The sequence below is a fragment of the Chiloscyllium plagiosum genome, chromosome 31, assembly GCF_004010195.1.
Source record: "Chiloscyllium plagiosum isolate BGI_BamShark_2017 chromosome 31, ASM401019v2, whole genome shotgun sequence".
In the NCBI taxonomy this organism is placed as follows: Eukaryota; Metazoa; Chordata; class Chondrichthyes; order Orectolobiformes; family Hemiscylliidae; genus Chiloscyllium; species Chiloscyllium plagiosum.
This window is the reverse complement of record NC_057740.1, coordinates 40,569,693-40,581,271: the sequence shown is the minus strand read 5'-3', so window position 1 is coordinate 40,581,271 and position 11,579 is coordinate 40,569,693. Positions and strand designations below refer to the sequence as shown.

General features: G+C 45.7%; 2 protein-coding genes across 4 annotated transcripts in view; one reads left to right on the top strand and one right to left on the bottom strand.

The window, feature by feature from the left end:
* The window catches only part of c31h6orf120 (chromosome 31 C6orf120 homolog), a 65,855-nt gene that overhangs the window by 24,907 nt on the left and 29,369 nt on the right, over window positions 1-11,579 (top strand). The window lies entirely within an intron of this gene.
* Window positions 1-11,579, bottom strand: part of cilp2 (cartilage intermediate layer protein 2) — a 39,898-nt gene that overhangs the window by 7,801 nt on the left and 20,518 nt on the right. For all 3 annotated transcript variants that reach the window (XM_043721472.1, XM_043721473.1, XM_043721474.1), the window contains 3 exons: window positions 8,812-9,126; window positions 6,941-7,049; window positions 4,964-5,112 (listed from right to left, as the gene is read on the bottom strand). In XM_043721472.1, coding sequence (XP_043577407.1) covers window positions 4,964-5,112; window positions 6,941-7,049; window positions 8,812-9,126 — 573 coding nt within the window. The remainder of the gene's footprint in view (window positions 1-4,963; window positions 5,113-6,940; window positions 7,050-8,811; window positions 9,127-11,579) is intronic.

The following is an 11,579-nucleotide window of genomic DNA, read 5'->3' as shown; positions in this document are numbered from 1 at the left end:
GAAAGCTAGTGTGCTTCCAATTAAACCTGTTGGACTATAACCTGGTGTTGTGTGATTTTACACCCCAGTCCAACACCGGCATCTCCAAATCATTGTAATTACTGTCTTTCCTGCAGTGTAGCTGGAGCTTACTTCTAAAAAAAACAATTTATTCGTGTGACTGTTGCTGGCTGGGCAGCATTCATTGCCCATCTCTAATTGCCCAGGGGACAGTTAAGAGCCAACTATGTTACTATAGACCTGGATCACATGTAGGACAGACCAGGTTAGGATGGCAGATTTCCTTCCCTAAAGGACAGTCATGAACCAGGCGGGGGGTTTTACTGACAATTGACAGGGGCTACTATTAAACTATCATTTTAACTGAACTCAAAGGTTACCACTGCCTTGGTGGCATTCAGACCCATGTCCCCACACTCTCTGGTTTCTAAATCTAGTGGCACTACAATCACACCATTGTCCTCAGTGAGGACAGGTTTGCCCATTGTTACACAGCAACTTCTCAGCAGCATTGTCAGAATGACCCAGTCCATCCACGTCAGCTGTAGGGGGAGCAGGAGCAAACTGTACCCCCATGGGAGGCAGGAGGTGAGGGGTGGGGGTTGGGACACACAACAAAATGCCGAAACATGGAAATTCCGAACCGCTTCAAGCGCCTGGCACAAGACAATTAAAGAAAATGAGGCAAAGATTCCACATGTGCAAGTTCCATAAGTCCAGGAATGTTTTTCCCTGTGCCAAAGCATTCCTGATAAATCACTGGAATATATCTTAATTGGTCCATCATGGGACCACATTTCAGCTACGACTGGTCGGTAATTGTTCAGAGTTCTCCACTTCATTAATATCTCACACCTGCTGCCTCTGCCAGTTACAAGCAGCCTACATGTGAAATACTTCAGTCGCGGTTCCCCATGGTTAAAGTGCAATTGCAACTGAATATAACAACAGCAAGGGTTAGGGTCTTGTAAATTTGTTCTGGGTAGTGTTGGAAAATTCCTCAGATTTATACCATGCCACTAGTGAATTGTTTTTTCAGTGGGTCAGCTATCATGCTCGCTCTTTCCTTGAGCTTTCCAACTTTCCTTTTCCTCTAATGTGAGGAATAGCCACTTGGGAAGGGGATGATTTGCAAAAAAAAGAAAAGGAGTCCAAAAGACCATAAGATATAGAAGCAAGTGTAGGCTGTTCGGCCCGTAAGCCTGCTCTACCATTCAACAGAATCATGGCTGATCAGCGTCCTTTCCTTCAGCTGAGATGTGAGAATCCTACCGGAGGAATGTTGGGAAACTTGAAAGGGTTCAGAAATGATTTACAAGGATGTTGCCAGGGTTGGAGGATTTGACTACAGGGAGAGGCTGAACAGGCTGGGGCTGTTTTCCCTGGAGTATTGGAGGCTGAGGGGTGACCTTATAGAGGTTTATAAAATCATGAGTGGCATGGATAGGATAAATAGACAAGGTCTTTTCCCTGGGGGGGGGGGTGAGGCCAGAGCTAGAGGTTATAGGTTTAGGGTGAAAGGGGAAAGATATAAAAGGGACCTAAGGAGCAACTTTCTCACACTGTTGGTGGTGTGTGTATGGAATCAGCTGCCAGAGGAAGTGGTGGGGGCTGGTAGAATTGCAACATTTAAATGGCATCTGGATGGGTATATGAATAGGAAGGGTTTAGAGGGATACGGTCCAAATGCTGGCAAATGGGACTAGATTGGGTTGAGATATCTGGTTGGCATGGATGAATTGGACTGAAGGATCTGTCTCCGTGCTGCACACACCTATGACTAAGAATAAGAGCTATGTTAAAATTTTCCATGTATCAGACAAGACGTTTCACTTCCTGAATTGTCTCTCTTACTTCCCCCAACCACACAACCTTGCAGGGTGTCTGCACCCATTCCCCGATGACCATCACTGGACTCATTGGATCCACTGGAATTGGACTTGTACTCACTGGGATTTAGAAGAATGAGGGGGATATCTCAGAAACATATAGAATCCTGATGGGATTGGATAGGCTAGATGTGGGGAGAATATTCAAAAATGTTGGAAAAGTTCAGAACTCGGGTCACAGTCTAAGAATAAGTGGGAAGCCATTCAGGATTGAGATGTGGAAGAATTTCCTCGCGCGGAGCTGTAAACCTGTGGAATTGTCTCCACAGGAAGCTGTTGGGGGCCAGTTCATTAAATATATTCAAGAGGGACCAGGATATGGCGCTTGCGTCTGAAGGAACCAAGGGAAATGGGGAGAGAGCAGGAGTGGGATACTGCGATTGCCTGATCAGCATTGATCACATTGAATGGTGGTGCAGAATGAAGGGCTGAATGGCCTACTCCTGCACCTATTTTCTATGTTTCTGTGTTTCTATTACCAATTTTGATTGCTCCATTATTGTCAGCCAAGCCTTTAGCTGTCAACACCCTGAGCTTTTGAAATTTACTCCCTAAATCTCTCCACCTCTCTCACTCACTGAGAAGTTAGTGAGAAATGAATTGCAGGGTCAATAAGGAGGAGGTATAATTGGAAGGTGAAGGGTAGGAGGTTTAGAGGGGATTTCAGGTGCTGGGAATGTGGAATATAGGTCCCCAGCGTGTTGCCAGAGGCTAACCAGAGTGGCACTACTCCACATCTGGCACGGGAGACTGGCAGGCTCCTGTCCACCAGACAGATTTACACATTATCACAGAAAGAAAAGGCCCATTTTCTCAAAATTTTTCATCTCTCACTCATTAGGATAATTTGCAAAAATTTCAATCTGAGAGGGAAACCAACATTTGTGCTGCACAAGAAGATAGTATTAGTTATTTGGCATGAGCACTCTAATAGATGGAGGTGTTGCCATGGAGAATGCTGATAACTGACAGTTAACTATCAAGTTTTGTTTTAACTCGAAGCCGGTCAGGCTGACTGATTGCTCAGGCTGTTACACTGAGAAATGAACAACAAATGGCTGTCATCTATATTGTTGAGTTGTACCAGATACTCTGTATTTGTTTTCCCTTTGAATTGGTATTCTTGCAAATTGTCCTGATGAGTGCAAGATGAAAGAGTTCAGTGACACTCCAAGTCCAGTCACCAAATGACCATTTGATTGACAGGTTGATAAGCCCCAACCAAAAGGTTCTCACCTCAGGGTCAGGATTTTATCCACTGTACACAAGACCCCACACCTCCCTTCTCTCTTAGGACGGTTCTCAGCTCTTTGGCTGAGCTCTTCAGTCACTTGTCTTAAGCTCATTCCATATCTTTTAGCGCTCTGGTGAAATGCCTTGGGACAGCTAATAAATGTAAAGGGTGCTACATAAATGCACAGTTGAATAATGGTCACACGGCATGCTGGGCCTTGGTTATTCTGTTTCACTTCAGCAGCCTTGAGCTTTGTAAATTACAGAGTATTGGCATGATGCCAGGTAATTTTATTTTTCAGCAGTTGCATTAACAAAGCATTATTGCAATAAGATTATGTCTGAGCTAATCTGTGCAATGATTCATAAATTAATTGTGTATCTGTCTGAATAGCGAAGAAAAATCCTTTCAGTAATAGAATGCGATGTCAAATGTGTGATGAATGTATTTAGCGTTGCTCATTAATTTATCCAATTTAATGCTTCAGTCTTTGGATGTTATTTGCAGCAAACACAGGGGCCAAGTGTAGAACTAAAGCTGCAGAAATAAACAAGCCCTGGGCCTGTGCTGGGTCTCTGGCAGGTGCAGGTGGGTGTCTCCTCCTTAGTACTATCGAGTGATGTTTGCTGGAAATGCAGGAGTGTGTTGACATCCTGAGGAACAATTTTAATTCTAATGCTTCTCTTTCCCACATGTTCAACCCGGACGGTGTGAGGGAGGAGTTAAAAATCAGTCCCACTCCACATTGTTCCCACTTGGTGGCATCTTAGCTTCAGAGAGTGAAGGAAGTGAAGGCTCATGTTTACTGAAGACAAACAGAAACCTGGTTCAGTGAAGCTCACTGGCCAAGGTTGTGATTTTAAATAACAGCCTGTAGGCAAAGCTCTCCCAGTGTCAAGTATTGAGTTGCAACAAATCTACAGGATTCAGGAACCTGACAGGAGGGAATACTCTGTTATGTGTTTGGGGGATTTCATCAGGGCTTATGGAAAGGCAGGAGTTGGACCTTCAGGCCGAGGAAAAAAATTATTGGATTTCCCTCGACTCACCTTTCTCTCTCTCTCTCTCTCCATTCCCAACCAGTGTCTACTTTAGCAAGGCATTCCCTCACTCCACTTCCCTCATGCAGGAGCTGAACCTCTGGCAGCTCGGAGCTGGACTTCGCCCATCAGCTGATCTCCACTCGATTTTCTTATTTATGGCACGTCTGGTGTCAACAATTCACACGAGTTCTGCCCATGACCACGGAAACAGGCTCAGGGCCTGGAGAATCTGTGAACTCTGCACTCATAACTGACTCTCCATGGACTGATCTCACACACTCATTCACCACTGGGGAATATCCTATTCCAGTGGGATAGACCAAAGACATGCACTAGATGGGACAAATGGCCACTTATAGAAGAAACTGCAATGCTGTTGTTGGCTAGAAAGCAGCAGGAATCAAAATATTTATGTGACTGGGAGAGAGAAGACACAAAAGGAATTCTGTAATGGCTGTTCATAAGTGTGTGCGTGCGTGCATGTACATGGGTTATTGCATGTCAAGAGAGAGAATGATTGAATCAGTGAGTGTGAGAGTGTGTTTGTGTGTCCATGTGCGAGTTAGTGAGTGGCTGTGTGTGTGTGTGTGTGTGAGAGAGAGACAGAGTGAGTGGGTGTGTGTCGGTGTGTGTGAATGAGTGAGTCCATGTGTCTGTGTGAGACAGAGAAAGACAGCCAGGACTGAGTGCCTCAGCAGAGAGTGACAGGAAGAGAAAAAGAGAGAGAGAGAGAGAGAGAGAGTGAGTGAGAGAATAAGAGAGAGCTGGAACTGAATATTCCATGTACAATCACTCACCTATAACTGTGAGAGTCGCTGGAACTGATTTGATGGAGCTGATGCCATTGGAAACTTTGCACTGGTATTGCCCTCCCTGCCAGCTCTGCAAGTCCTTCAGCAATAGGGTTTCTTCATTCTTAGTGTCCAGCAGGGTGCCGTTGTGATACCTGGACAAAAGTCAAGGAGCAAGGGCAGGCATGGGCAGAAAGAAAAGATGGTAATGTTAGACAGTGACATGACACGGGGAAACCCGACTGTTTGGATAAGAGCTATGGGGCTTGTGTCGATACGGTGGGGAGATTCCTCCTCCCTCACCCTCTCACACTCCCACCATTGCTCACCCCACACACCCATCCTTACAGAGCCCCATCTTCCCCGCAGCCAGAAGGGGAACAGATTCTTCTTTCCCTGGTTGGACCATCAACAGACAAGGAGAAAAAGTGAAGACTGCAGATGCTGGAGAGTCAGAGTCAAAATGTGTGATGCTGGAAAAGCACTGCAGGTCAGGCAGCATCCGGGGAGCAGGAAAGTCAATGTTTCAGGCATAAGACCTTCATCAGGAATGCAACAGGATTAGAGTTATTCCTGATGAAGGGCTTATGCCCGAATCATCAACTCTCCTGCTCCTCGGATGTTTCCTGACTGGCTATGCTTTTCCAGAGCCACACTTTGACCCATCAACAAACAAAGGTATTCAAAGAAAGCTTCAAAACCTTATCTCTTTTAGAATAAGTGCAGCTATCAATCTGGTCCCTGATTGTTGGAATCCTACAGGGTTGATAATCTTGATGCAGTAATGCGTTTAATGCTCACAATCAACGTATACAGGCCATTCAGCCCCTTGAGCCAGCTCTGCCGTTCAGTAAAATCAAGGCTGATTTGATTGTAACCTCAAATCCATGTTCTCACCGACTCCTGATAACCTTTCACGGCCCCTCACATCAAGAATCTCTCCACCTCTGCCTTACAAATATTCAAGGATGGGCTGGCTCAGTAGCTCAATGGTTAGGAGATGCTGGAGAGTCAGAGTGGATAAAGAGTGGAGCTGGAGCAGGTCACGCAGCATCAGTGGAGAAGGGGAGTCAATGTTTCAGGTCGGGACCTTTCATCAGTGGTTAGCACAGCTACCTCACAGCATCGCTACCTCACAGCACCAGGGACCCAGGTTCGATTCCAGCTTCGGGCGACTGTTTGTGTGGAGTTTGCACATTCTCCCCGTGTCTACGTGGGTTTCCTCCGGGTGCTCCAGTTTCCTCCCACAGTCCAAAGATGTGCAGGTCAGGTGATTGGCCATGAGAAATTGCCTGTAGTGTGCAGGGGAGGTGGATAGGGTGGAATACTCTCTGGAGGTTCAGTGCAGACTTGATGGGCCAAATGGCCTTTATTTGTACTGTAGGGATTCTATGTCACTGCTTCCACAGCCTTTTCAGGAAAAAAGTTCTAAAGTCTTAACCAAAAATAAAGTTGCTTTATCTCTGATTCAAATGGGTGACCCTGGATTTTTAAATATTGAGCCTTAGTTCTCCAACAAGAGAAAACGTTTTCTCACATTCAACTTGTCAAGACCCCTCAGAATGTCACATGTTTTCTAATATTATCACTAATTGTCTTTTGAGAGGATGGTGTTGAGCTACTGGACTGAACCACTGCAGTTGGACAGGGAACCTGCTGGTGTTCCCTTGCACCTTCGAGACTTGTTCTTCTCGTAGTTGTCATGGGTTTGAAAGGTGCTGTCAAAGGAGCTTTGACGAATGCTGCAATGCATCCTGTTTATGATACACACTGCTGCTACTGTGCGACAGTAGGCAAGGGGGCTGAAGTGTTAAGGTGGTGGAGGGGATACAGAACAAATTGGTTTAATCCTGGATAGTTTCAAATTTCGGAAAACCCAAACTCAACTCCATCTCTGTCCAGGTCTTGCAGCTGCAGAAGGAAGTGGATCGGTTTCGTGGGCAGCCAAAACAGACAAAAAGAAATCTTAACAAAGCGCCTTACCACACATATTGAAGTGGAGATGGAGATCCAGTGGCCTTGCAACAGAAGGACACCCGCTCACCTTCAAATCGTACCTTTGTCTCGGGGTGTTTCACAAGGTAGGGCTTTTCTGTTGAAGAGAGAGAGAGAAACAAAGGATGGAGAGGGCAGCTGAGATCAGAACATTGAAAAGTACAGAAACATTACTGTCCAGAACTTAATGCCCACCTCAGTTTGGACTTTCAATCAGACAAAAGACCCAGCCACCATGCCCACCACTGTCCAGATTAAGTGCCTGGTGGGAAAACTCATAGATGACCATCCTGCCCTGTACCCAACTGGTTGTCCAATGAAGGGTGTCACCCTGTCAGCAGTGGGGCACTCTCAATAAGTGCCAGGCAAGAGAAACACAGGACAAACCCTGTCAGGGTTAATTATAAGCTTTCTCAGTTCAAAGGAACTCAGTGCCTGATTGAAGGACCCAGCTTTGGGAAGTGGGAAGGGAGTTGCTGCTCGCTCTCCTTCTCCCTCATCACTCAACTACCCCTGCGTTCAATGGTGAGATCCTGAACATAGAATGGGTGCACTACCAGCAGCAGCCACCTGCTCCCAGCAGAGCTGCTGAGCAGCAAAGTGTTGCCCAGCCTCTGATTGGTCAACAGCTCACAGCAAGCAGTGTTTTCGCTCCCAGGGTCCATGTTCCTGGAGGGAGTCTGTCGCTGTCTTTAAGAAGCACAAGTCCCAGTTAAGACAGTGGGTCTTCCCAAAGGGAGGGAGCTTTGGCCTCATGCTAGGCCTCCAGTCCACCATCAAGTCCCCTGCCACATCCATTAAATACTGCCCATTGAGGCTGGGTCATGAAATATATTCAAGGTTGAGATAGACAGATTTTTAATCAGTAAGCGGGAGGGGCTAGAATATTGAGGGTTTATGGGGAAAAGACAGGAAAGTGGAGTTGAGGATTATCAGAGCAGCCATGATCTCATCGAATAGTGGAGCAAACCCGATGGGCTGAGTGGCCTATTTCTGCACCTATCTCTTATGACTAATGGTTTTGGGATTGTTAAAACTCAAGGTTCAAATTGAATGTGGCGTTTCTCACATGATAACTGCGTAACAACAACAACAACTGTGTTTACATAGCACTTTAGAATAATAGGATGTCTCAGGTTGCCCTGTAGGAGTGTTACAAACCAGAATTTGACAACAAGCTGCAAAAGGAGTTTGTAGATGAGGTGGCTGAAAACACAGAAAGATGTAGCTTTAGGGACTGGCTTAACAAGAAAGAAAGTGTGAAAGAAAGCAATGGATAGAGGGAGGCTGTGTTGCTGCCTTTGTGATCCAGAGCCTCAGGATCCGGGATCGTAGGTTCAAATCTCACCGTGGCTGATGGTAAAATATGAAATTACTAAAAATCTACTCTAATGGTGACCAATGTAACCATTGGTGATTGTCATAAAAACCCATCTAGTTTACTAGTGCTCTCTGGGGAAGAAAACCTGCCACCTGTATCTGGTCTGACATAAACATGACTCCCCCTGGGTGGTAAGGGGTGGATGACAAAGGCCTGTTCTAGCCCGTGACACCCACAGGCCTGTGAATGAAATAAAAAAGGGGGTTGCTGGAATCTGGAAATTTGACTGAGGGTACTGAGTGTCAACTAAAATTTGGTGGGGGTAGGGGTGACAAGAAGGGAAGGGAAGGTAGGCAAGTACATTTGAAATAATGTGATATAACGTGTTTGAACAGTGGAATAATCTGAAGGGTCTGGGGTGATGTCTGCCACTCTCTCATCGCTCGTAGCTTTGCCTCTGTCTTTGAAGATTTTGAGCACAGTTAGTGAAAGGATTGACTGCCCAAGTATAGATGAAACTTTTGAGATAGTTACTAACCAGCTCTCTCAAGAACTGCCTTCACCACTGACGACTCTGTTCCGTTCTGAACTGCTTGAAAGACAGAGGGGGCAAACTTTGCACTTTCGACCAGGAGACGGGTCCTACTGTCGGCGCAAATGCCAGGGATCTTGAAAAAGCCGCTTTTGTTGCTCATGGCGACTGTCAGATGGGGCTGATCCTCCATCGCTATCCGACTCCGGCTGATGGGGACTCCATTTGCTGAATGCACCATGCCCAGTAAAACATGTCGGTCACAGACACAGCCATTACACTCTTCATTGACGTGTCCCACTGTACACACGTGCTGGCAGACTGTAACATAACAAACCCACCGATTTTATTAACATTGCTCTTCTTATCGAAACATAGAAAGTAGGAGCAGGAGCCCATTGAGTCTGCTCTACCAGACAACACAATCACAGCTGATCATCCAACTCAGCCCCCTGTACCTGCTTCCTCCCCATACCCTTTGATCTCATTCGGCCTAAGGACTTTGCCGAACAGAGACCTAGGGGTACAGGTGCATTATTCCTTTAAGTAGAGTCGCATGTGGACAGGATAGTGAAGGAGGCGTTTGGTACGCTTGCCTTCATTGGTCAGTGCATTGAGTACTGGAATTAGAATGTAATGTTGCAACTGTACAGGACATTGGTTCGGCCACGTTTATAATACTGTGTTCAAGTCTAGTCTCCCTGCTGTAAGACACATGTTGTTAAACTTGAAAAGGTGCAGGAAAGATCTACAAGGATGTTGCCAGGGTTGGAGGGTTTGAGCTATAGGGAGAGGTTGAATTGGCTGGGGCTGTTTTCCCTGAAACGTCAGAGGCTAAGGGGTGGCCTTATAGAGGTTTATAAAATCGTGAGGGACATGGATAGGGTGACTAGCCAAGGTCTTTTCCCCGGGGTAGAGGAATCCAAAACTAGAGGGCATAGGTTTAAGGTGAGGGGAAAGATATAAAAGGGACCAAAGAGACAATGTTTTCACACAGAGGGTGGTAGGTGTATGGAATGAGCTGCCAGAGGAAGCGGTGGAGTCTGGCACAATTACAACATTTAAAAGGCATCTGAATGGGTATATGAATAGGAAGGGTTTAAAGTGATATGGTCTAAGTGCTGGCAAATGGGACTATATTAATTTAGGATATCTGGTCAGCATGGATGAGTTGGACCGAAGGGTCTGTTTCTTTGCTATATAACTCTACAACTATATATTTATATTGAGTCTTTCTTGAAAACAATGTTTTGGCCTCAACCTCATTCTGTGGCAGAGAATTCCACAGGCTCCCCACTCTCTGGGGGAAGCCATTTCTCCCCATCTCAGACTTAAATGGTATACCCCATATCCTTAGACGGTTCTCGATTTATCCACCATCAGGAACATCATGGTAAACGTGGGTGGATTAGTCCTGTTAAAATGTTATTGGTTACTATGAGATCTCCCTCCACTCCACAATTCTCCTAAATGCCAGTGAATATAGTCCTAACCGCTCCATTCTATCTTCATACATAGATCTGCCATCCCAGCAATCAGTCTGGTCATCATTTCCATCCTCACAGGCCTCACAATCCCAACTCCAAATGATATAAGTCTGGCATTCCTCAGAATAATTCAACCAACAGTATCTTGTCCAGTAACAATCACTACAGCTGTGTTTGCTGTTACTGTGATAATAAGGAACACACTCACTGCTCACACTGCCAGTGATATCACACTGTGTCAAAGAACAGGAGCAATTAAAAGGATTTACTTTCAAATGTTTTTATATCAGTTAAAATCCACCGACTGCAATATTCACGCAGCCCAGTTCTAACAGCCGCTACCCAGCTCCCATGCCCTCGGTTCTCTGCCCTGTTACCTCATAATTTACCATTCACCAAGTTGGACAGTAGCGGGGCAGGGAATGTGCGCATTGCTCAAGTGTACAACCATCTATGGCACATGCAGGGACCTGTGGTTGGAGTTGGTGGCATGGTGATCAAGATATTGGGCCTGTAATCCAGAACCCCAGGCCAATGCTCTAGGGAATTGGGCTTGAATCCCAACGTGACAGTAAAGCCAATCTAATGGCAACTACAGTTGCTGTTAAAAAAAAAGTCAGGTTCAGTAAATGAAGGAAATCCGCCCATTACAGCCTGGTCTAGTCTATAGATGGGTCTCAACAACGGGCAATTAGGAATGGGGGATAAATTCTGGCCTTGCCAGTGATCCTCATAATCCTAAGGATGACTTAGTAAAAAGGTGGGCATTGATGTCCACTTCTAAGTGACACCGAGTTCCTGTCATACTGAATTGGCAAGAGACACGACAGTTGATAACACAGATATTAATGATCCACAAACAGTGGAGAGAGTCCAGTATGAATGTGCAAAGAGGAATTTAATTGAGAACCAAAAGGAGCCCCATTAGCAATTATGGTCAAGATCCTGATCCACATTTAATTGGTTAATTTTTAGGTGTAGTTGCTGCTGAAATTATTTCATTGGTTTGATGGATCCAGTGGATTTAACAGGTGCCAGTTTGTGCGTGCCAGGCCTTGGGTATACATCATCAAGCCCACACCTTCTCAAGCACACTACTTCAACTCAAAATAAAAATTAAATGCTGCAGATGTTGGAAATATGAAATAACAGCAAAGTGCTGGAGAAACTCAGCAGGTTTGGTAGCACCTGTGAGGGCAGAAACATTTCATTTGTTGTTTCCCTTGGCCGCTGCCAAACCTGATGGGGGGGCCTGGGGGTAGGAGGGTGGGGTGGTGGGGGTAGGGA